This window comes from Rana temporaria, chromosome 4 (assembly GCF_905171775.1).
Source record: "Rana temporaria chromosome 4, aRanTem1.1, whole genome shotgun sequence".
Classification (NCBI taxonomy): Eukaryota; Metazoa; Chordata; class Amphibia; order Anura; family Ranidae; genus Rana; species Rana temporaria.
This window is the reverse complement of record NC_053492.1, coordinates 425,867,076-425,892,884: the sequence shown is the minus strand read 5'-3', so window position 1 is coordinate 425,892,884 and position 25,809 is coordinate 425,867,076. Positions and strand designations below refer to the sequence as shown.

At 44.1% G+C, this 25,809-nt stretch overlaps 1 protein-coding gene across 2 annotated transcripts in view; it reads left to right on the top strand.

Moving 5' to 3' along the window:
- Positions 1-24,498, top strand: part of BROX (BRO1 domain and CAAX motif containing) — a 44,765-nt gene extending 20,267 nt beyond the window's left edge. Inside the window, exons 4-13 of one of the 2 annotated variants that reach the window (XM_040351402.1) lie at positions 2,123-2,219; positions 4,706-4,801; positions 6,031-6,103; positions 6,229-6,334; positions 7,125-7,214; positions 10,882-10,967; positions 12,412-12,493; positions 16,628-16,778; positions 20,747-20,906; positions 24,272-24,498. In XM_040351402.1, coding sequence (XP_040207336.1) covers positions 2,123-2,219; positions 4,706-4,801; positions 6,031-6,103; positions 6,229-6,334; positions 7,125-7,214; positions 10,882-10,967; positions 12,412-12,493; positions 16,628-16,778; positions 20,747-20,906; positions 24,272-24,358 — 1,028 coding nt within the window. In that variant the 3' untranslated portion in view covers positions 24,359-24,498. Of the gene's footprint in view, positions 1-2,122; positions 2,242-4,705; positions 4,802-6,030; positions 6,104-6,228; positions 6,335-7,124; positions 7,215-10,881; positions 10,968-12,411; positions 12,494-16,627; positions 16,779-20,746; positions 20,907-24,271 lie in introns of both variants that reach the window. The other variant, XM_040351403.1, reaches the window with a different exon arrangement.
- The last annotated feature ends 1,311 nt before the right edge of the window (positions 24,499-25,809 follow it).

The following is a 25,809-nucleotide window of genomic DNA, read 5'->3' as shown; positions in this document are numbered from 1 at the left end:
TTGCTGATTGATAGGGGATCAAATACTTATTTCACTCATTAAAATGCAAATCGATTTATAACTTCTTTTAACCACTTAAGGGTCCGCCTAAAGCCGATATACGTCGACAGAATGGCACAGCTGAGCACAATCACGTACCTGTATGTGATTGTTAAATGCCCAGCCGTGAGTCGCCCGCGACCCAGTCCGAAGCTCCGTGACCGCGGGACTCGCGGACCCAATCGCCACTGGAGTCCCGCAATCGGTCCCCGGAGCTGAAGAACGGGGAGAGCTGTGTGTAAACACATCTTCCCCGTTCTTCATTGTGGCGCCGTCATCGATCATGTGTTCCCTAATATAGGGAATCACAATCAATGACGTCAGACCTACAGCCACACCCCCCTACAGTTAGAAACACAGATGAGGTCACACTTAACCCCTTCAGCGCCCCCTTGTGGTTAACTCCCAAACTGCAGTTGTCATTTTCACAGTAAACAATGCATTTTTAATGCATTTTTTGCTGTGAAAATGATAATGGTCCCAAAAATGTGTCAAAATTGTCCGATGTGTCCGTCGCAGTCACGAGAAAAATCGCTGATCGCCGCCATTGGTAAAAAAAAAAGAGAAAATAATAAAAATGCAATAAAACTATCCCCTATTTTGTAAACGCTATAAATTTTGTGCAAACCAATCGATATAAACACTTACCACCAAAAGAAAGCTCTATTTGTGGGAAAAAAAGGATGCCAATTTTGTTTGGGAGCCACGTCGCACGACCGCGCAATTGTCAGTTAAAGCGACGCAGTGCCAAATCGCAAAAAGGGGCCTGGTCCTTTTCCTGCATTTTGGTCCGGGTCTTAAGTGGTTAAAATGCGTTATTCTGGATATTTTTGTTATGCTGTCTCTTACTGTTAAAAAAACAAACAAAAAAAAACACTACTATTTAAAATTATAGACGGATCATTTCTTTGTCAGTGGGCAAATATACAAAATCAGCAGGGGATCAAATACTTTTTTTCCCTCACTGTATATGTGAGGGTTTAAATCCACTTTAAAGTGGATGTAAACCCTCCATACACCCAGTGAAGTGAACAGCCTCGGATGATACCCAGAGATTAACCAAATCTCCCTTCATATGTTTTATATGTATATCTGCTGTCTTCACATTTATATACTGTTTAGAAAGTTGAGATCATGTTAGGAGATTTTCTCTTCCTGGTTACACAGAGTGTGATGTCTGGGCATACAGCCAAGATAGCTAACATTGCTGATTGGAGGAAAGGCACACACCCCCTCTCCTCATAGGCAGAGACTCTCAGAGCTGTTTTGTAATAGGAGCTGCTCTCTGCTAATCTATTTTATTTTAGCAACCTCCTTTGACAAAAGATTCAGGCTTCTTTTGTCTAAAAAGTCTAAAAATATGTCAGGAGTTTTCAGGCTGATAACCGAGGAACCGTTCAGGAGAGAGCTATAAGACTTGGCTCATTGAAAATAGATAACCGCTCAAATTTCATGAATCAGGTTTACATCCACTTTAAGTATGTAAAGCGCATAAAGGAGTATTTTTACAATCGAAAAAATTTTAGAATTATGGAATAGTGTTCATGGACTTCATTCCTGCATATTCTCTTGTGGTAAATTACAGTATTAATGTTTACTTGTGGTGTTGCTTGAGTTGACCTGTATTGTGGCAGCCAGTTAAGATAGAATGGGCTGCTAATGTATAATAATTCTGTAGTGCACAACAGGGTACTTGTGTGTAAGGATGAGCTCTGGCGTGTTCGCACAGTACATGTGCAGAGCCCGCCAGGAAGTGTGCACGGCGCTGCGCTAATCACAGTCAGGGAGACATTGTCCCGATGCTCGGCTGCAATGATCGTGAAATGTCTCCCTGGCTGTGATTAGCGCAGCGCCGTGCACACTTCCTGGTGGGCTCTGCACGTGTTCTATGCGAACACGCCAGAGCTCATCCTTACTTGTGTGTCTAAATGAATGGCACCACGACGCACTGCACAGAGTGCCTTGTGTAACTGTCCCTCTAGTAATATGCAACACATGGGTGTGAAGTCAGCCTAAGGGTTACTGCTCATCTTGGTGCTCAGTTACTGATTTCATCACATGATGCCTTCCTTCTGAATATTAGGTTTTATTAATTCACTGGATGGTGGAACACAAGACAACAAGCTGCGATACATCCAGAACTTCAAGTGGACAGACACCCTGCAGGGCAACTCTCCGAGGTACTCCATCAAAACATGGAATGTAAGAAGTGTCTGCTGGCTCCATAGCAAGAGGATTGTTTTTTGTTATTAGTGCCTCATTAATTGACCAGTTACCGTATTTATCGGCGTATACCGTGCACTTTTTTCCCCTGAAAATAGGGGGAAAATCACGGGTGCGCGCTATACGCCAATGGCATACCTCGGAGGGGAACGAGCGCCCACGGAAATCAGAGCCGTCATCTCCTCTCGGCTGTCACGTCACACACGCACAGTCCCGCCTCCACCACCAGCATTGGACCAGTGTTCTGTCTGTCACAGGAGATGGTCCAATGCCGATGGCGGAGGCGTGTGTGACGTGACAGCCGAGTGGAGATGACAGCTCTGTGATTTCCGGCGGGCGCTCGTCCCCCTCCTTCCCCTCCGAGGTAATGGCTGCCTCAGTGGTCAACAGGAATGTGTGTAAGGTGGATGGGGGAGCTCCAGCTTTTACGAGGAAATACCTAAGCGTTACCCAATCAGGAAAGCCTTGCATTTAGGCAAACTGGGAGGACAAAAAGTTCCAGCTCCCTCCCTTCCACCATCGAGTGCTGACAGCTAGAAGCCCTAAGGTACTGTGTATCTCCTTGAGCATAGGAGCTGCTCTCTGAGTTGCTTGCTGTACATTGCTGCTTATCTTATTTGTAATTGTAACTGCATTTACTATTTGGACTAAAAAAAATTGTTTTCCAGAAAATTCCCTCTTAAAATTGGGGTGCGCGTTATACGCCGGCGCGCGTTATACGCCGATAAATACGGTACTTGCCCGATCTATGAATCATAAGATTTTAGCCATGCTGCTACATTGCAATGACAAATGTAACATTGTTATAAATTGTTGGTAAAGTGTAACTACAGTCAAAATTTTTGTTTATTTTTGGATAAAGCAGGGAGGGACTGGAAGCCCTGTTAAGTTTTTGCTTTTTTCCGGGGCTCCATTTTCATTCACTCTCTGCTTTGGGGGACATCCTTTTGCCAAACGCGAAGTAAGGGGGATATCTGCAACACGGGAACAGACAATAATAACAAGCTGACAGAGGTTTTAGGATTTCTCTACTTAAAGCAGAGTTTCTCCCACACTTTTCACTCCTCATTATGCAGCACTAATGTGCATCCTTAAAATGAATTGGCAATTTATTTTCAATTTTTTTTTCTTCGCTTACCTGATTTAAGCCTATATTTAATTTCACTTCCTCCTTTAGGGGCCGCGTACGTCTTTTTCGGTTTTGCATTGGCTCCTGAGAGATCTTGGTCAGCTTGGCATGGCACTGCTCCCGTAACATTTAACATTGGCGGCTATGGAAAATCTTGGTCAGCTTGGCATGGCAAGCTGACCAAGATTGCACCACACTGCACATGCTTGAGATCGGCAGGTGCATTCTGGGTAGCCAGCATGCACAAAATCCAGGAAGGAGGACACTGTGGTTTGAGATGGCCGAGCTGTGCAGGAACTTCACAAAGTAAGAAAACAATGCTGCACAAATAGAAAACTGAGCATAGTTTACAGCAGTGGTCTCCAAACTGCGGCCCGGGGGCCGGATGCGGCCCTTTGCTTGATTTTATCTGGCCCTTGGGGCATTATTTCATTCACTGACAGTTCTTCCCAATGACACCAACAATGGGGCCCAATAACACCAATGATGGGGGACCATTCCTTCCAATGACACCAACATGGGCCACAATTCATCTCAATGACACCAAAGATTGGGCACAATTCCTCCCAATTCTATCAACAATGGGGCCCAATGACACCAGTGATTGGGCATTGTTTACACCAACTGATGCTGGAACTTTTTCTACTCCTGATGGCCACAGTCCGGCGCTCCTAAAGTTTTAAGGAGAGTAAACTGGCCTTTGTATAATAAGGTTGGAGACCCCTGGTTTACAGCATACCTTTGTTGCATTGCTCAAGGTATGAGTGTTCTAGGGTGAGTATTTATTTTTTTATTTTTTTATCAAAAGTCATATTTCGGCCAGGACTCCGCTTTTAAAGAAGAACTAAACCCATCAATTCAACTTTTCCTAAAATAGTCAGTCAAGGCGTGCTTTGAACGATGACTGTTGCAATCAATCTGTCAAGCTATCAAATGGCTGGTGTCAGAACTGAAAACATATGCAGCCCCATGTAAACCGCACACCAAAAGGGAAAGATGGAAGCTTCCTTGGCTATAAGGAATTGGAAGTGTTTTTTGCTTTTGTAGCTGTTGGAGAGTCACCTTCACTTCCTGCCGGGTGAAAAGTTTGTTCTGGGGTGAAGAAATAATAGAAAATCTTTCCAATGAAGTCCCAGACAGCCGTTACTGTAAATCTGACGGGGTTCTAATGTTTGCCTACTTTTTTTTTTTTTTTTTGTACGAAAAAAAAAAGTTTTGCTATCAATACCCTTTAAATAATTTGATATGTGGCTCTACGCCTATTAAAGCGCTTAAACAGAGACTGTAAATTCAATGTGTGCCTCTTTTTTACAGCTCTCAGCAAGATGCCGTCTTTGAGCTGATCTCCATGGGGTTTAATGTGGCTCTTTGGCACACCAAATATGCCTCCCGGCTGTCAGGGAAGGAAGAGTGAGTATACACTGGGACACAATATAAAGCATCATTATGACTTTTCTAGACAAGATGTAATGGCAACATTTTCATCCAGGGATCCTCCAAAACTTCCTTGGGCAGACCACTGACAACGGTGATCTTTTTAACCATCTGTAAGGAGGATATTCTCCCCACTGACCACCACACTAAGATGCTGTGAGCTGTAGCATTAACAAATTTTGGCAGAGGTTTTCTGGGACTTGAAGGGTATTTTAGGGGTTCCTCTATATTAGAGGGATTTAAAAAGACTGTGGTATGGTATGACACCACACGTTATGTCCTGGCCTTGACAACTCCAAAACTCCAGGCTTGTCTACTGTATGTCCTCCATTTATGGTGGATTTTTTTCAGTCCTTTGCAGGCTTTTCGAGGGGTTAATATGTTCCCTAGTATGTGATTCTAACTGTAGGGGAGGGGACTCACAAGGGGAGGAGACCGATCTGTGTTCCTCTGTACTGAGAACACACATTGGTCTCCTCACCTCTGACAGGACATGGATCTGTGTGTTTACATACACAGATCCATGGTCCTGCCATGATTGCGGGCAATCGCGGGGGCCTGGCTGAAATCGTGGCCGCCAGGCACACGCACTGGGTCCCGAGCAATGAAGCGGGCGCGTGCTCCCTAGCTGCCCGGGAAGCCCAGGACGTCATATGACGTCCACCCGGAGGGAGGGACAATGACTCGGTAGGGAAGTGGTTAAAAAAATAAATCACAAAAAGCAATTAAAATTGCATTCAGATGTCAAAATTTGTGATCACCAAAACATATACAAAAGTGCACTCATAGAGATGGCCACCAACCCCGAAACAAGAAGTGGCGGCGTGCCATCAGCATGTAGCTCCGCCCCAGTGCGTTGTGGCCCATGCACGTCTGCCTCCTCTTCTTCTATCCAGAATAAGTAAAAAGTTTTGGATTTAGTTATACATTAGGTAGTAGGTAGGTACATTAGGTAGTAAGGAAGTACTAGGGCAGCAAATTGTCATCCATAGTCCAGGGAGCAGCCTGGGGAAAAATAGGTGACAATGGGCGCTGCAGAGCAAAATAATCTGAACTGTGGTGATATGAGTTTCTAACCTGTGCTGGAGTAATTGCATCTAAAATCTGTTTATTTTTGTAAACAAACCTTTCATTTCCTCTTGTTTTTTTTGCATGAAATATGCTGCTTTATTTCGATATTATCTCAGTGAATTTTATTGTTGCAGCATCACAGAAGATGAGGCAAAAACAGTTCATAAAAGTCTGAAGGTCGCAGCAGGCATTTTCAAGCACTTGAAGGTAAGATGGGTGCTGTGCTGCTGTTGGTGGTCATTCAGGGGTTTTACTAAACCATATTTTTTTTTTTTGTGTTCATGATTTACGATGAAATGTCCCAACATAAATGTGTTTATTTGTGTGTACAGGAAAGTCACATTCCAAAACTTATTACTCCAGCAGAAAAGGGTCGGGATTTGGAGAGTCGGGTGATTGATGCTTATATCATCCAGTGCCAAGCGGAAGCACAAGAAGGTACAGAGTACATTTAACTGATCTGTTGCTGTGTGTGTGTGTGTGTGTGTGTGTAGCCTGTCCCATGCTTTCATGCTGTAAAGAAGGACTCTTACTCTTTGTTTAGAAGCAGCGGTCTCTCTGCAGCAGATCACCACAACCCCTGCTGAGCTAGAGCTCTCTAATCAGTAAGGAGCATGAACATTTTTTTACTTGGAGACTTCTGGCTTGATTCACAGGGCCATGTCATACCGTTGCAGAGAGACCTCTGTTTATATACAGAGAGCAGTGGTCTTTTTGTGCAGCATGAACATGGGAAGACAGACTTTTCTACTTGGGCTGTTGCCGCTTTACCAGCTAAACGAATGGGAAGAGTGTGATCACTTAGGCCCCGTACACACGTCCGAGAAACTCGACGGGCAAAACACAACGTTTTGCTCGTCGAGTTCCTTGTGAAGCCACTGAGGATCTCGGCGAGCCAAGTTTCCTCAATGACTAACGAGGAAATAGAGAACATGTTCTCTATTTGGCCCGACGAGATCCTCGTCGGCTTCCTTGGCCAAAAGTGTACACACGACCGGGTTTCTCGGCAGAATACGGCTCCGATCGGTTTTCTGGCTGAATTCTGCCGAGAAACTCGGTCGTGTGTACGGGGCCTTACTGTTTTGTTGCACCTGAAACCAATTCAGAGCATTTTCACAAGTTCAGTTTGGATTTAAAGGCAGTATCAATCAAGTAAAACGGTTTAAAGCTGATAATATTTTCCGCTAGACTTGTCGACCGCTCACGATGTATTATTTCCCTTGGATAGTGACCATTGCTCGAGCCATCGAATTGAAGCACAACCCAAGTCTGATAGCCGCTTTGGCCCAAGAAACTGCCAGTTTCTACCAGAGAGTTGGTAAGTTTTATGTTACTGTGAATAAATAATGTTGTCGCTTATTGGCTAGAAACTCGGCCCTGCCGTAGAGGTAGACCCAGACTTTTTATTTATATACATAAAGACCAGTGCCAATCCTGACCTCCCGGGGGCCCTAAGCAAAATGACTTCTTACATTAAATTGAGAAGCGCGGAGTGCTGACTTCTTACCTCTTCTCCTATGCAGCCAGCGAGTTTAGAAGCGGGGTGAGGGGCCGAAAATGACTTCTCACCAGGCGGGTCCTCTAGTAATTTGGGGGGCCCTTCGCAGCTTTGCGGGGCCCTAAGCGGCTTGCATAGTGAGCCTATAGGGCGGATCGGCCCTGATAAAGACATGCAATGGTAATTTTATTTCTATTTCAGATTAATAAGAAAAGACTTAAAACTGAACGCCAGGCATACAGCCAAATAATCAGTTGGAGTCTGTACACATTAGCTATCTTTACCTGATTTGTAATTTGTATCGGTAATTCCATTCAGCCAGCCTTGTAATCCAGGCACCTCTGCTGCTACCAGGGAAGTGACTGACTATAGTTTTCTCCGCTTTTTTTTTTTTTTTTTTCCGTTCAACCAGCAGGTTGGACAAAAAACCTGATCGCTCCGGGCAGAGCCGCTGTACTAACTATCCAAAGTTAGTAGAGCGATCTCCGCTGAGCTATAGTGTTCTGACAGGGGTAGGCCCCCTCGCCAGAACATTGATCAGCGCTCTCTGCCATTGTCTGAGACCACTAATCAGGAGTCTTTTGGCTGCAGGTTTTCCAGCATGCTCGTCCAACAGAGGTCTGTCGGACAGACAGACATACACAGGGTCGGAATGTTGGCTGGTTTTTATTGAACCGGTCAATATCAGCCCATGTGTATGGGGCTTTATTCTCGGCCTGCTAATTGGACAATAAAGGATCATGAATGCATCAATGGGTCCACTTTGTTCCCCCCTGTTATAAAGTTCTCAGTTGTAGACAGCCTATTGCATTGCGTGTGCGTGTGTGTGTGTGTGTGTATATATTTTTTTACAATATTTTAGGTGGGTGGGCTTTGAACCATCAGGGGTCTAAACAGACTCCTGATGTCACACTTTTGAGACAGAGAATGGGACTGAGGACAGAGATTCCCCAGTCCCTTTCTCTGCAGCCAAGCAGCAGGGGAAATCTGTGCAGCACAGGATGATTAGGGTGTGCCCAGGCACACTGGCACACCCTGTGCGCACACCTATGGTTGTAGATAAGACAGCATTTTGCAATGCCATGAAGTCTTGGCTTGCTCTGCTTCCCATCCCTCTCCAAGTCTTATAAGAATTCATTCCTCTGTTACACTGCATTTTTGCAGTCTCTTCAGACAATGAATCGGCCATATGAATGAATATATTGTATTTCAGAAATATATTTACCTGCTTGACTGGAGTTCTGTTTTTTTTTTCTACATACTACAGTAAAACCTTGGTTTGCGAGGATAATTCGTTCCAGAAACATGCTTGTAATCCAAAAGCACTTGTATATCAAAGCATTTTTTTTACAGGGTATAAAAGAGAAGAGAGACACCTCTAAGTGTAGCAATAAGTTGCTAAATGTTGTACCTTCATTAAATGTAACCATATTGCTACACTTGGAGGCTCCTCTCTTTTTTATACTCAGTTGTGACATGACGCTGCTCTTATATCAAGACATCGCTTGTATATCAAGGCAAAATTTCTTAAAACATTTTGCTTGTCTTGCAAAACGCTCTCAAACCAAGGTTATACTGTATTTTTTTTTTTCTGAAATTGAGATATACTGTGGTAAAGTGCTAGGACAAGGGCCTCTAGTGCAGACATGCCCCCTCCCTTTAGCTGAGACGGATGGAGCTTGTACATCTCTATGTACAGGGGCTGGATCAGTGCAGGGTGTAAAAACAACAGCCACTTTCCACCAGTCCAAGGGTTGTTAATCCAGTGGGATTTAGTGATAATTACGCTTGTTAACCACTTCATTACTGGGCACTTAAAGCCCCTTCCTGCCCAGACCAATTTTCAGCTTTTAGCCCTGACTCATTTTGAATGACAATTGCGCGGTCATACAAATTATATTATATTTTTATCATTTTTTTCCCACAAATAGAGCTTTCTTTTGGTGGTATTTGATCACCTCTGCGGTTTTTATTTTTTACAAAATATATTATATACAAAAAAAAGACAGAAAATTTTGAAAAAAAAAACAATTTTTTTACTTTTTGTTATAATAATATCCCAATTTTTTTTTTTACAAAAACGTTTTTTTCCCTCCGTTTAGGACGATACGTATTCTTCTACATATTTTTTTGTAAAAAAAAATCGCAATAAGCGTATACTGATTGGTTTGTGCAAAAGTTATAGCGCCTACAAAATAGGGGATAGATTTTTTTTTTACTAGTAATGGCGGCGATCCTTCTTCCCTTTTTTTTTTTTCAGGCCTGCGATATTGCGGTGGACATATCGGATACTTTTGACACTATTTTGGTACCATTCACATTTACACAGCGAACAGTGCTAAAAAATGCATTGATTACTGTATAAATGTGACTGGCAGTGAAGGGGTTAACTCTAGGGGGCGAGGAAGGGGTTAAATGTGTAAACTGGGAGTGATTCTAACTAAGTGAGGGGGACTCACTGGGTGAGGTGACCGATGCTGTGTCCCTATGTACAAGGGACACAGATCGGTCTCCTCTCTCCCTGACAGGACGTGGAGCTCTGTGTTTACACACAGAGCTCCACGTCCCTGCTGTCCCCGCCGGTCGCGGGAACCTGGCGGACATCGCGGCCGCCAGACACGCGCACCGGCTTCTCAGCGATGCGCCAGGAACAGTGTTTCCCCGCTGCGCGCCCCCAGCGGGGCGCACGGGGAATGTAAATAGCAGGACGTCCAGGGACGTCCACCCGGCACTTGACAGCCGCGCTGTGGACGTCTTTCGTCTATAGCGCGGGTCTCAAGTGGTTAAAACCTTATTCCTATAATGGAAATTTCTGCAAAATTAAATAGTTTAAAACTCTAACAAGTGTGCAACGTTTATACAATGTTTTGCCCCTTTTGCAAGACACTAAAGTGAGAGAAAAAATCGGAAAATAAAATTGGCTAAGCGTAGAATAAGATAAAGAAGTAAATGCATATAAGGGCATAGTAAGGGGCTAAAATGTTAAAATACACATAAACAAATGACATTAATTCTGACAGTCCAGCACTGTAGATTGCACAGGAGGAGCAGCTCCCCCAGTGTAATGACTGTGGAGCTCTGCTGTCACTTTGATTGATGTAATGTAGGTGTTATCGCTCCTTATATACAGTGGATGGCTGTTACACTGACAGCGGGAGCTGCCCTAATTGCATTAAATGGGAGATGTGTAATATGCAGGGCTAAGCTGGCCATTTGATAGATCTGTCTGTCATAGTGCAGGTCATGATCAAGCGATGCAGTGGAAAGAGGGGCTTTCACCAAACCTCCCCCTTGGAACAGTGCCAGTGGTGGGTGACACTCCTGCCTCTGCCTAGTCCTGCCTTGGTAGTCCAATTGGATTAGATGTCGCTAATCTAGTAGAGGTTACACAGTAAAAGTTTGTATTGTAGCAGGCAATGCAGCATGTGATGTGGTATGTGTGTGTAATCCCTTTTTATTTATTTTTCTTCTTTTACATTGGTTGCAGACCACACACTCATCACCCTGGATCCAGTTTATATAGTCAAGTGGAGAAGCTACACCCAGCTGAAAATGTGTTTTTATATGGCCTATGTGAGTATCATCCTTTCCACTAACAGGCTACAAAATACCCATCCATTTTCTGTAGTTATCAGTTGTATTGTCAAATTCTGATATTAAATATGGATAATAATACAGTATGGTGCCCATATTCGGGGGTTTAACTCCAATATTTAGTTTTGGTTAGAATACAGAGAGGAGTTTAAATGTTGGTTTTTATTGCTGCTTTCGTCCCCTTTTCAGAGATTTCTCTCTGGCGGGTGTCAGACAGAACAGGAAGTGAGTGAAAATCTCTCCACTTCCTGTCAATTAGGCAGAGCAGTAAAGTAAGGAGACATCTCTACCACCAGTGGAGACCCGGGGAGCAGTTGGAAAACAAATGTAGAGTTCGGTGCGGTGAGCTAAAGTTCTATGATAAAGTTATTTGGGAGGCGAATCAATCCCCCCCACAAATATTTTTGCTGACATTATCAAAGCAAATTCTGTTTATTTCTCATCCCAGAGAGGCATCTTCCGAGAAATTTGAATTTGTTCTCTACTTTAAGTTGGAAAGCCGATAACATTTTAACTAGAATGAATTAATACATTTATATATATATATATATATAATTAGAGCTGCACGATTAATCGTCAAGAATCGTTATCGCAATCTTTTTCCCCTTGCAATTCTTGACACAATCTTTGACATGAAAATAATTTTCTCTCTGCACTTTGGTATGCAAAGAATTTTCTCTCTGCTCTCAGCCAAAAGTCAAAGTCTGGGCAATCTGCCAAGTCTGGGCAATCTGCCAAGTCTGGGCAATCTGCCAAGTTTTGAAAACATTCTTTAGCTTCAGGTTCACACTGGGTACGATTTGCTACGATTTGAGATGCGATTTCACTTGTATATTCACTTATATATTTTTTTAGTAGAGACCCTAAATGGCGGATGTTGCAATATTTTATGTTGCACTGTATTTGCGCAGCAGTCTTTTTAAATGCAATTTTTTTGGAAAAAGTTACTTTAATGAATTTAAAAAAAAACTAGCCAGTAAAGTTAGCCCATTTTTTTTTTGTTTTGTATTTTTTGTTTAAATGTAAAAGATTTTACGCCGTGAGAATCATGAGAGAATTGTGATCTTCTTTCTAAGCAAAAAAATTGTAATTCTCATTTTGGCCAGAATCGTGCAGCTCTAAAATATATATATATATATATATATATATATATATATATATATATATATATATATATATATATATATATATATATATATATAGTGTGTGTGTGCATACATACATACATACATACATTTTTTTTTTTTTTTTTTTTTTTACATTAACAAGATTTTCATCTAATGGTTTTATTATCTCTTTTTATTTTATTTTTTGTGGAACTGGTGTCACAGATGCAGGTTCTCTAAAGATGTGCTGTATATGTGAAATGGAGCTCCGGACTATTGTAGATTTTGTGACCTTATGAGTTTAAATCCCTTTGTAGGCTTACTGCTATTACGGTCAGACATTGCTGTCCAGTGACAAGTGTGGAGAGGCAGTCAGATCCCTGCAGGAAGCTGAGAAACGTGAGTATTTAGACTTTGCATTCTCTATATTGGCTGGGTTTGATGGAGTAGAGCAGTGGTCATCAACCCTGTCCTGCAGGGCCCACTAAAAGGCCAGGTTTTATGTATTACCTTGGGGAGATGCAGTCTAGAATACTGCTTTTACTGAGGAGCAAATTATATCAGCTGTGATGTATTTCAGTTATCTTGCAAACCTGGCCTGTTAGTGGGCCCTGCAGGACAAGGTTGATGACCACTGGAGTAGAGCACACCCACATTATAAAGTTATGTACAGTGCTGGGAAAATGTATTTGCCCACTTTGCTATTTTTTTTTCTCCTTTTTTTTTTTTTTTTTTTTTAACATTACACCACAACATAGGAGATCTCCTAGCAATGTAGAGGCCCCAGTCTCAGCCATGCTCTTGCAGCACAGTGCCTGAAATGGGTGCTTCCTTTGCCTCTGCTGCAACCTATCACCCCTTCTGTGTGTCTGTCTTCACTCAGCCCCTGCTTCCACAGCCCTGCCTTTTTTATTTTTTATTTAAAGTTTATCGAAACTAAAACCAAAAATGTAATGTATCGCAGCTTACCAGCCCTTAGATGGGGCGACTGCATTCGTTTTAATTTTCCAAGTTAAGAAACTTTGCAGCAAGCTCAGAAAATACCTGTTGTTCTTGCTAGAAATGCAGCGTTCTTGTCAATTCCTTCGAGCTGAAGAGAAAGCACAAACATCCTTATTTATATCATGTAAACTACTTATCCCATCAGCCCCCACGGAACAAAGGCAGGCATGTTTGAGGTCCTGCCCGTCGGGAAAACAAGACAGGCAAAGCAAGCAACTGCTTGGGGCCCAGAGCTGGCCAGGGACCCCAGCAGGACGGGCCCTTGCCGCGCCGCTTCCTACAAGTGCTGCAGCCTGTAGCGTGGACAAGCTCCTCCTAGTTCCTAGAAGAAGTACCTCTCAGTGTTCGGTGGCAGCTGTCCCCGTCCCCCCCCCCGCTTCTCTACTTAAAACTCAGCAACATCCCATTCCCCGCTTCTTGCTTGGGGCCCCCAAATTCCTTCAAACGGCCCTGTGTGACACCATGGCTCCTTTCATTAATACCACAGAGCAGAGGAGAGGTTTTTTACCTTCATGCATGCAGGCAAAAAAAAACCTTCCTTGTGCAGCAGCCCCTCCTAATGCTTACCTGAGCCCCATCACGATCCATCGTAATCGAGTGATGTGCACAAGAGCCTCCTCATTGGCTCCCGGTGCTGTCAATCACAGCAAGTAAGCCAATGAGGAGAGAGGGGCAGGGCTGAGCCACAGCTCTGTGCGTGAATGGACACAGAGCAGCGACTCATGGGTCGTGCCTCCCTGGGTGCCCTTATTGCAAGCTGCTTGTTCTGGGGGCACTTGGCAGGATGGAGGGACCAGCCAGGAGCGCCTGCGTGAGACCCGAGCAGAGAAGAGTGGGGCTGCTCTGTGTAAAACCACAGCACAGAGCAGGTAAGTATGATATATTTTTTTTTTTAACAATGTAGCCTTTAATATCACTTTAAAAGTGCATTAATATACAATGTAGCACCCAAGACTGTGTGCACATCTAGTTTACAACTGGTATCTACCAGAAAAGTACAGACAGTGTAAATCATGGCAAACATAACTTCCTCATCTTCTCCTTTAAGATTTCATAGAAAGGGAAAATTGCGTAAGATTGCTAAGCAAGTAAAAAAAGCAGCAATTTTTAAATATTGAAGTTATGTGAAGGGAAACCAATAACAATTTTTATCTCAGTTTGGTTGCAAAGTGGAAATTATGTAAATGAATGCTGCAGTACTGTGACTTGCCAGTAACTGGTGGTCAAACTCTTTTGTTTTTTTTCGTTTTTGGGTCTCTTTTTTGTAGCTTTAATTGATTATATATATATATATATATATATATATATATATATATATATATATATATATATAAAATCATACATTACATTACATTACAGACCAAAACTTTGGACACACCTTCTCATTCAAAGAGTTTTCTTTATTTTCATGACTATGAAAATTGTAGATTCACACTGAAGGCATCAAAACTAAATATAAAAATAAATAAAATATATTTCATATTCTAGGTTCTTCAAAGTAGCCACCTTTTGCCTTGATTACTGCTTTGCACACTTTTGATTAGCTTCAAGAGGTAGTCACCTGGCGCAGCACCCCATCACTCTCCTTCTTGGTCAAATAGCCCTTACACAGCCTGGAGGTGTGTTTGGGGTCATTGTCCTGTTGAAAAATAAATGATGGTCCAACTAAACGCAAACCAGATGGAATAGCATGCCGCTGCAAGATGCTGTGGTAGCCATGCTGGTTCAGTATGCCTTCAATTTTGAATAAATCCCCAACAGTGTCACCAGCAAAGCACCCCCACACCATCACACCTCCTCCTCCATGCTTCACAGTGGGAACCAGGCATGTAGAGTACATCCGTTCACCTTTTCTGCGTCACACAAAGACACGGGGGTTGGAACCAAAGATCTCAAGTTTGGATTCATCAGACCAAAGCACAGATTTCCACTGGTCTAATGTCCATTCCTTGTGTTCTTTAGCCCAAACAAGTCTCTTCTGCTTGTTGCCTTTCTTTAGCAGTGGTTTCCTAGCAGATATTCTACCATCAAGGCCTGATTCACACAGTCTCCTCTTACCAGTTCTAGAGATGTGTCTGCTGCAAAAGGTGGCTACTTTGAAGAACCTAGAATATGAAATATATTTTCAGTTGTTTCACACTTTTTTGTTATGTATAATTCCACATGTGTTACTTCATAGTTTTGAAGCCTTATATATATATATACATTTTTTTTTTTTTTTTGCTAAAATAAAAAAAGCAAAAAGATGAAAAACGGCCCTCCCTTTAATGAAAATGAATTCAGTAAATGAATACTTACCTGTACTGCAACCAACGCTGCAGATCTTGCTTGTTTTGAAGACCTCCAGTGCTTGAAGAATCTTTTGAAAGTGTCTGTCAGGTCAGGGCCGGCCTTTGGGGTGTGCGAGCTGTGCGGCTGCACAGGGCGCCATGGGCAACAGGGGGCGCCCTGCGGCACACACAGCTCACAGAATGTGAGTCACATCAGGGCCGATCCTAGATGGGGTGCAGTTCACCCAGGCGCCACAGAGGTGGGGGCGCTCAAGCCCCAGCCTGCCCTATACCACCCCAACCTGCCCTATACCACCCCAACCTGCCCTATGCCACCTCAACCTGCCCTATGCCACCCCAACCTGCCCTATACCACCCCAACCTGACCTATACCACCCCAGCCTGCCCTATGCCACCGCAACCTGCCCTATGCCACCGCAACCTGCCCTATGCCACCGCAACCTGTCCTATGCCACCTCAACCTGCCCTATACCACCCCAACCTGCCCTATGCTACCGCAACCTGACCTATGCCACCACACCCTGCTCTATATCACCCCAACCTGCCCTATGCTACCGCAACCTGACCTATGCCACCACACCCTGCTCTATACCACCCCATCCTGCCCTATGCCACCCCAGCCTGCCCTATATCACCCCAACCTGCCCTATACCACCCCAACCTGCCCTATATTGCCCCAGCGGTCCCAATACCACCCTATACTTTAATTTACAGGGGCCATTTGGGGGGGGGGGGGGCGCCACAGGATGAACTCGCACAGGGCGCCTGAACACCTAAGGCCGGCCCTGTGTCAGGTGCCCTTTTCCCCGCTGACTGCTGTACTGCTTCATCCTATAGCAGGGAGGACCAGGCATCCAACAATTCCAGAAGTGTGTTGGATGCTGAAGATTCCTTAATAAATCTTGTTATAGGGGAACTCGGGGGGGGGGCGTCGAATCTGCTGTGTTAATACTACTGACAGATCGGGAGATTTACTAAAACTGGTGCACTCAGAATCTGGTGTAGCATGGTAGCCAATCCGCTTCTAACTTCAGCTTGTTCAATTTGGCTATGACAAAACAAAACCTGGAAGCTGATTGGTTTATATTCGAAACTGCAATAGATTTTGCACTCTCCAGCTTTAAGAAATCCCCCCTCGACTGCATCATGTGTCATTTCTTATTTGGCCAAGAGTTCCACTTTAATGGGGAAGCTGTAAGCATAGTTTACTTATGGGTACTTTTTTTCTTTATTTGTGCAGTTTATGGTAAAGCGGAAGCTTTGTGTAAGGATTATGGGCAGACAAAGGGTCCCGGAACCACAGCCAAGCCCTCAGGACATGTATTCTTTAGGAAGCTGGGGACACAGGTGAAGAATACGCTAGAGAAGTGCCAACGGGAGAATGGATTCATGTGAGTCGTTATTTTCCTGAAATGTTGTATTTATGGGACCTACTGTAAGGCCCCCTAACGCTGTCTGTAACACCCGGACTGACCTTTGTTATTATAACCCTAACACTAACCTTCCCTTCATCATCCAGATCAGCCTTTATTCTAACAATAAGGCTGGGTTCACACATACGCAAATTGCATGTGGGATTCGCATGACAGGCGAGTGTGACCGGCTCTCAAAGGGGCCGCTTCACACAAGTCTCCATTCAAAAAGAGTCCTGTGCATCTCTGGGTCAGATTCATGTGCGAATTTAGGCAAACTTTGGAGTCTGATTTGCACCTGAACCGGTGAGCAGGGACGCACCAGACCCCAGGCATGAACCCGCGGCCGCATATTTGTGAACCCGGCCTAACACTTCATGTAACCCTAATATCTATCTCTGACACTAACTCTTTCTATAACCTTCATACTAAATCACTGTGTAAGCCCCCCTGTGTCTTATTCTCCCTTTATGTAAACTTGGACATTGGCATCTGCCCATTCAACTTGTGTGAAAGGATGAGAGCACCAAGCCTGCCATGGCTAGTCCAAATATACATTTTTATTTTGTTCTGTTTATCAAGCGATGACAGCCAGCGCGTTTCAGGGGTCATACACAAATCCTCCTTCATCAGGGCTTCAATTAATTGTGCAAGAGCAATCTGGATGGATAATGGTTAATTCTGGATTTTGATCCCTCATGGACAGAAACAGTTTGAAACTGGCTCAGTATAGTTGTCTGGGAGAACATTACAAAACAAAGGAGAGGGCACACCGACCTAGTGCATTAACATAAATCTATTTTTCTTAGGAGACAAATACCATATTTATCAGCGTGTACCGCACACTTTTTTTGCCCTGAAAATCAGGACAAAATCGTGTGTGCGCGATATACCTGCTTCCCGCGCTGTGTTTGAACCACTGCGCCGACATATACCGAGCGCAGTACACTCGGGTATAGTCGGGCAGGCTCGTCTCCTCTCGCGGTCACGTCCTGTACGTCCTTTACGCGAGAGGAGCCGAGCCTGCCCGACTATACCCGAGTGTACTGCGCTCGGTATATGTTGGCGCAGTGGTTTAAACACAGCGCGGGGATCGAGCGGGGAGGACACCACGATGGCCGCAGAAGGACGCCGGACCGGACAAGGCCGACGACGGGCAAGACACCGACGAGGGGCATCCAAACTGTAAGTGTTTTTTTTTTTTTTTTTTTCTCATGAATTTTCCTTCAAGTTCGGGGGTGCGCGCTATACGCCGGGCGCGTTATAGCAAGATAAATACGGTAAGTGAATATTCACAAATGCATGTCATAAACCAGCATATCTTTGAGATGCAGATGAGAACGCCCCCCTTCTAATCACTATAGGAAAGACCTCATAGCGTCTAAAGATGGCAAATGCATTTCAATGGCCTAGTTCACTTCCTCTGAGCCACTGGCTTGACCCTCTAGTTGCGTTGGCAATCTTTAAATGCTATAACGTCTTCCCTATGGTGATTTGGATCGTCCTCATCTGGATCTCTCGATATACTTGTGCATGACATACGTTTGTGATTATTCAAGTTTCCTAATAAAATTGATTTATGGTGAAGCACTAGGCCGGTGCCCCCTCTCCTCCTTTTGTTTTGTAGTTTGCTTAAGGATACCATGAAGTCAGGATGTGCCCAGATCCCTGGACCGGCACCTGACTCAGCCTCTCAGTGAGACGCTAAGAGCCTGAGCCAGCTGCTCCCGCCCTCTCCGCAGCCCATCGCTCCATTGAACGAGGAGGGGGCAGAGCTCGGAAAGCTGTGAGAACCAAGTGATTGGGGGTGTTCAATCACTTGGTCCTCAGTTTTAGAGGGGTCGGGGGACAGATGCAGCATCCACCTAGGTGGATAAATTAAAAAAGGCATACTTCTCTTTTAACCAGTTAAGGACCGCCCTGTAGCAGATTTACTGCTACAGAGCAGTCCTTCTGTGCAGAATCGCGTAGAGATGCATGATTCTGCACTTCCGCTTAGGGAGCGTGCCCTACCAGTGGGCCACTTCTGCTGTGATTAATTACAGCAGAAGCCGATGTGTGGGTGTCGGGCACTGGATGCCCGCTGGCTCCTGCTCATCTTCAGGTAAACAAGGCAGATCTCCGTCCTGACAAGGGGAAAGGGATGGATTCTGTGTTCAAAGCAGGGAATAAAATCCATCACTTCCCGAGTAAAAGCAGCACACACAGTACAAGTAAAACACTGTCTAGGCGCACAGTTAACCCTTTGATCGCCCTAGATGTTTAACCCCTTCCCAGCTGCGTTTAGTATAGTGATAGTGCATATTTTTAGCACTGATCACTGTATTGGTGTCGCTGGTTCTCACAAAGTGTCAGATTGTCTGATGCAATATTGCAGTCCCTTTGTAAGTTGCTGATCACTGCCATTACTAGTATAGAATAAATAAAAATTCCTTTATATATAATATACATAATAAATTAATAAATAAAAAAATATATATATATATAATATTTGTAGACATTATGGGGCAGATCCACAAAAGAATTACAGCTGCGTATCTATTGATACGCCGCGTAATTTTAAATTTCCCGCGTCGTATCTTTGTTTTGTATCTACAAAACAAGATACGACTGCATCTCGTATCGATCCGACAGGCGTACGTCTTAGTACGCCGTCGGATCTTAGGTGCATTTTTCCGCCGGCCGCTAGGTGGCGTTTCCGTAGAATTCCGCGTCGAGTATGCAAATTAGCTAGTTACGGCAATCCACGAACGTACGTCCGGCCGGCGTATTTTTTTACGTCGTTTGCGTTCGGCTTTTTCCGGCGTATAGTTACCCCTGCTATTATGAGGCGTACTCAATGTTAAGTATGGCCGTCGTTCCCGCGTCAAATTTTGGATTTTTTACGTCGTTTGCGTAAGTCGTTCACGAATAGGTATTTGCGTAGAATGACGTCACCGTCGTAAGCATTGGCTTGTTCCGGTTTAATTTTGAGCATGCGCACTGGGATACCCCCACGGACGGCGCATGCGCCGTTCAAAAAAAACGTTGTTTACGTCAGGTCACGACGTATTTACATAAAACACGCCCCCATCACATCCATTTGAATTCTGCGCCCTTACGCCGCCAAAGATACACTACGCCGCCGTAACTTATGGCGCAAATTCTTTGAGGCGGCGTAGTGCATCTTAGATACTTAACAAGCAATACACATTCTGTACCAGCACTACTGCAGCACTTGAAAATAATTGGTCCGTAGTGCGGGTTCTACCCACCCCCCTCTTTTAGATACGCTACGCCCGGCGGATTCATGCGCCGATGTACGTGGATCTGCCCCTATAACTTTTGCGAAAACCAATCACTATACGCTTATTAGGTTGTTTTTTTTTATCCAAAAATATGTAACATAATACATATTGGCCTAAATTTTATAAAGGAATGTTGTTGTTTTTTTTGTTGTTTTTATTATTATTAAATATGTTTTTAATAGCAGAAAGTAAAACATTTTATTTAAAAAATTTTTCAAAATTGGCGGCCTTTTTCTGTTCATGGTGCAAAAAATAAAAACCCCAGTGGTGATCAAATACTACCAAAAGCTGTATTTGTGGGGAAAAAAATGTATACAATTTTATTTGGGTACAGTTTTGCATGACCACGCAATTGTCCGTTAAAGAAACGCAGTGCCGTATTGAAAAAAATGGCCTGGTCAAGTGGTAAATTAACAGGTGGACGAGATTTATAATTTAATGAAGCTTATTTGCTTGAGCTTGTAAGTCGGATGTTTGTAGCCGTATAACCCAATTAAAAATATGTGCTAAAAGCGGCTTTTTAAAAATGGGCAAACATCTTGAAGTTGAGTCTTCCCTTAACAAATGGGTACCTATGATGGTTGGCTGTTAATTGCTGTATTTATCAGTCTTTGTAGTTTGCTATAATCATTATACAAATGACATGCCTCTTTTGTACAGCTATTTCCAGAAGGTCCCGACAGAGTTACCAGAAATGGAGCTTAAGGCCAATTACGGCCTGGTGGAACCCGTGCCATTCGAATTTCCTGAAATGAGCCCGCTGTGGACCCCGGAAACCCAAGCTGGCTTCGACCTGACCAAGAGGCCAAAAGATGATGGTGTAAGAATTTCTCCTTGTGTGTTCCCCAATGTACTTTTCTACCGGAAGTGTTGTGCTGAAAAAAAATATATATTTTTTTTTTTTTGATTGTGGTATGCTTTATATGTTAATGCCTCCTGTATGTAAACCCAAGAACAAAATGTAATATAGTGCAGCTTGCCAGTTCTCAGATCTGGGGTCTGCAGAACTTGCCAGTAATGCACTTCCAGTCTGAAGCTCACATTCACTCACTGTACTATATCAGTCATTTTACTGTATTTTTCAAGTAACCCAGCTCTCTGTCCCACCTCCTACACATTCTTATTGGTCCATCTCGATGATAAACGTGGTAACTGGCCAGTAGTAATGGGGCAGGCTGCTCTGACACAATCAAGAAGTGCCGAAGCTTTGAATATCAGAATACCTGCAATTTGGCAGTAGTGGTAGTAGTGGCAGTAGTGGCAGTAGTGGTAGTAACTTGCAGGCTGTTGAAGGTATGTTCCTCAAGGTGCTTGCTATTTTTCAGCAGTGTAATATTTTTTTCTTCGTATTTTTTAGTTACTTTAAAGGGATTGTAAAGCTTGGATTAAAAAAAATAAAATAAAAAAAACAACGAACATGTAATACTTGCCTGCTTTGTGCGTTGATTTTGCACACGGCAGGCCAGACCTTCCTCTTCTTGGGTCCCCTGCCAGCGCTTCTGGCTCCTCACCCCCTGCAAGTGCCCTCATAGGAAGCTGCTTGCTTTGGGGCACTCCTATGTGCTTGATCCCAAGCCGGGCTGTTTGTGTCTATTCAGGCACACAGCCTGGCTCGGCTCTACCCTCCACTCTCTGCTCAAAGGTTTGCAGAAAGAGCCAATGGCTCCCGCTCCTCTCAGCCAAGCCTGTGAGAGCCAGGAGAGGGGAGAAGTGCAGACAGGCACAATGCTGGACCAAGATCAAGTTCAGGGGAGTATTTACGGGGGGTGGGGGCACTATTATAAGGAGTTTTTACCTTAAAAGAGAAGTATGGGTGTTTTTTTTTTTTTTCATACTTGCCTAGGTGGCTGCAGCATTGGACTGATGCTGCATCTATCCCCCGCCGCCTCTTCACTGAGAACCAAGCCACCAAACACCATCGTTCTCTCACCTCCCCGAGTGGAGAGCTGCTGCCTGTCAGTCAGTATCTCTCCTGCTCTGCTCCTCCCCGCTCACTGGAGAGCTGAGCTGTGGAGGAGCGGCTGTATTAGCGTCTCAGTGGCTTGCTGAAAGGCTGAGACTGCCATCCGTCCAGGCAGCTGGTGGATCCAGACTTCCTAAGTTGGGATGACACCCCAGTGACGTGCTCTCCGCTGAAAACCCACATCATAAAAAACTATTAATAAATTGTGTATTACATGCTGTTCATAACTTACTCAGTCACTATGAGATTTGTTTTCTGCAAAAAACCTGGTTGATCTCGCTGTTCTCCATCTCCCCCTTCGGTTCATGCCCCCAGTTTGTGGATTTTGCAGCTGTGGTGGCAGCTCTGCACATGCTCGGTTTCTATGCTGAGCATTTCCTCCCTATCACATCTAAGCAGCCGATGTGACGATAGAGTCACACATGTGGGCGTATCCAGTCTGGTAAATGACAGCCCACCCCCTCACTCCTCCTCCATGGCCACTAACCAGCTAAACACATGGGGGAGGGATATTACATCTTGATTGACACTTGACAGGGGATTCACCTCCCTATTCTAAAACACAGGCTGGAGGGGCGTGACACAGCATGTGACTGGCAGAAATCCATCCACATCATGTTATTGCCAAAGAAATAATAAAGATTTGATTTTAAATATATATTTGAATGCCAATTTAAAACTGTTTGTTACAGTGGTTGTAAACCCACACAAAAAATAAATCTGCAAGACAAAGGCATAATGAGCTAGTATGCATAGCATACTAGCTCATTTTGAATTACTTATCTTATATCAAAACCCCTGCATCAGTCCTCGTACCCCGCTCGTGCCGGGGACATCGTTCCCGGAGTTACTTCTGGGTATCGCGGGCTCCGGCAATGTGATTGGCTGGAGCCACGATGACGTCATTCCCGAGCAGGAGCCGACGGTAATGGCACTCTAACTGAAGCAACGGCACATACGTGCCAGCCATTGCTTCAGTGCCCATGTGCTGATGATATCGGGACACATGCAGATACAGGGGATATCTCCTAAACCGTACAGGTAAGCCTTATTATAGGCTTACCTGTAGCAAAAAGTGGTTGTAAAGAGTTTACAACCACTTCTATTTATTTATTTATTTATTTTTACTTTATTCCAAAGGCCTTTTTTTTTTTGTTTGTGTGTTTTTGGGAACGTGACCAGCAGCAGAGGACTAGAAGTTCCTCCTGCTTATGTTTGCCTTCAGACAGGCTGGGAAAGAGCTGGGTCACGTGACAACTGAATATCGATTAGAAAAAAGGTACTTAGATAAAAAAAAATGTATTATTAAAATAATTACAGTGCCATCATCCATATACAGAATTAGAAGGCACAATGTAAATTAAACAGTCTGGGCCAGATTCAGAAAGATGCGCACATCTTTCTGCTGGCGTAAAGTCTCCGTTACGCCGCTGTAACTTTGGGCGCAAGTTCTGTATTCAGAAAGAACTTGCGCCCTTATTTACGGCGGCGTAACGTATGTGTTGCGGCGTAAGGCCGCGTAATTCAAATGAGGATGTTGGGGGCGTGTTGTATTTAAATTTGCCTTGACCCCGCGTTTTTTACGTTTATTTTTTTTTTTGAACGGCGCATGCGCCGTCCGTAAAATATCCCAGTGTGCATTGCGCCAAAGTACGCCGCAAGGACGTATTGGAATCGACGTGAACGTAAATGAGGTAAAGCCGTATTCGCGAGCGACTTACGCAAACAACGTAAAAATTTCAAAACTCGGCGCGGGAACGACGGCCATACTTAACATTAGCTACACCTCATATAGCCGGGGTAACTATACGCCGAAAAAAGCCGAACGTAAACGACGTAAAAAAATGCGCAGGCGGGACATACGTTTCTGAATCGCTGTATCTACCTAATTAGCATATTCCTTGCGTAAACATACGTAAGCGCCACCTAGCGGCCAGCCTGAAATTGCAGCCTAAGATACGACGGTGCAAGACACTTACACCTGTCGGATCTTAGGGATATCTATGCGTGACTGATTCTCTGAATCAGACGCATAGATACGACGGCGTATCAGGAGATACGCCGTCGTATCTCTTTTCTGAATCTGGCCCTGTGTGTTTAGTATCACTTTTAAAGTAGGAAAAAAAACTTTTTTTACAACCACTTTAAATGTAATGTTCTTGGCACAAGATGCTGTGCTGAGATTCACTTTTAATTATTATTATTTTTTTTTCTTTCCCCAGGCTAAGCCCAAGAAAGAAGAGGAGATAAAGCCAATCAAGGAACCTGACATAAAAGCACAGAAGGACAGTGGATGTCAGATCTCCTAACCCAGAAGACAGCACTCGGCATCTCCACAACTTCTTCCCCTCATTCCCTGGATGTAGAAGGACTCTACTCTACTCTTCTAGATATAGACAAGGGATTACTCAAACACACTTCATCTGCATACCTTAAATTTCCCTTCTGATCTGCTGACTTTGATTGCTCTGCAAAGCATAATCCTGTTTAACCTCATTGTACAGCAAAGTTCTGTAGAACAGTATTGAGCTTACTTGCCTAAGTGTGTGATGGAGGAGAAAGTAGCAGATCCGTGTTTACAACTAGCAAGGAAGGAGTATTTCATTATAAGTTCACAGAAATACCCCACCAACAAAGTGGTCTTAATTTAACACCTATTTCTAAAGTTCCTATAGAAGAGAGATAATCAGTCGCGTGCATCTGTAGATACATGAAAAGCCAAAGCCACATATGTCAAGGTGCCTCTGAAAGTGTTTTTTCTTTCTACCTTTTGAGCCATACAGATAAAGTCATCTCTTTGCACACCCTGAACACTCCCTGAACCCCGAATTTGAGCTGTAGGCACACACTAACTAGTCTAATGGCCTCGTACACACGATCAGAAAATCGGATGGTCTGACTTTTTCCGCTTGCAAGTCACAAGTAGAAATTGAATAGGTTGCTAAAGTCACAAATTCTCGTACGACAGAAAAAAAAAATTGGAAGCGTGCCGCTGCCGTTCTGCTCTCTCCCTCCGTGCCGCTGCTGTCCTCTGCTCTGCTCTCCCCCTCCTTTCTTCCATGTCCCCCCTCTGTGCCGCTGCCATTCTTCTCTCCCCCTCCGTGCCACTGCTGTCCTCCATTCTGCTCTCCCCCTCCATGCTCCGTGTCCCCCCTCCGTGCCGCTGCCGTTCTGCTCTCCCCCTCCGTGCCGCTGCCGTTCTACTCTCCCCCTCCGTGCCGCTGCCGTTCTGCTCTCCCCCTTCGTGCCGCTGCTGTCCTCTGCTCTGCTCTCCCCCTCCTTTCTTCTGTGTCCCCCTCAATGTCCTCCTCCGCCCCCTCTGTCAGGATGGAGAGCGGCGGTAGGAGCCGCTAAACCCGGCTCCTACCTTTTCCGAATGAACAGAGTCGGTGATCACTGACTCTGTCCATTCATATGACTGAGCATCGTAAACTGTGTTTACGATGCTTCAGTTTATGAATGGATAGGAGCCTCTGTCTCCTGTGCATACATTTCCAGTGCAGCTGAGAAAGGGACTGGGGAATCTGTGTCCTTAGTCCCTTTCTCTGTCTCAAAGGTGAGATATCAGGGGTCTGTTATGACCCCTGATATCTCACCAAAGCCCCCCAACGGAGCTAAGAAAAAAAAATGGCAATAAATAATAAAAATAATTACTTGTAAAAAATAATACATATTAAAATAAAAAACACACCAACACATCCATTCCCCCCCCCTCCAAGAAAGCATTGTAAAAAAAACAACAAAAAATAGTAAAATATTT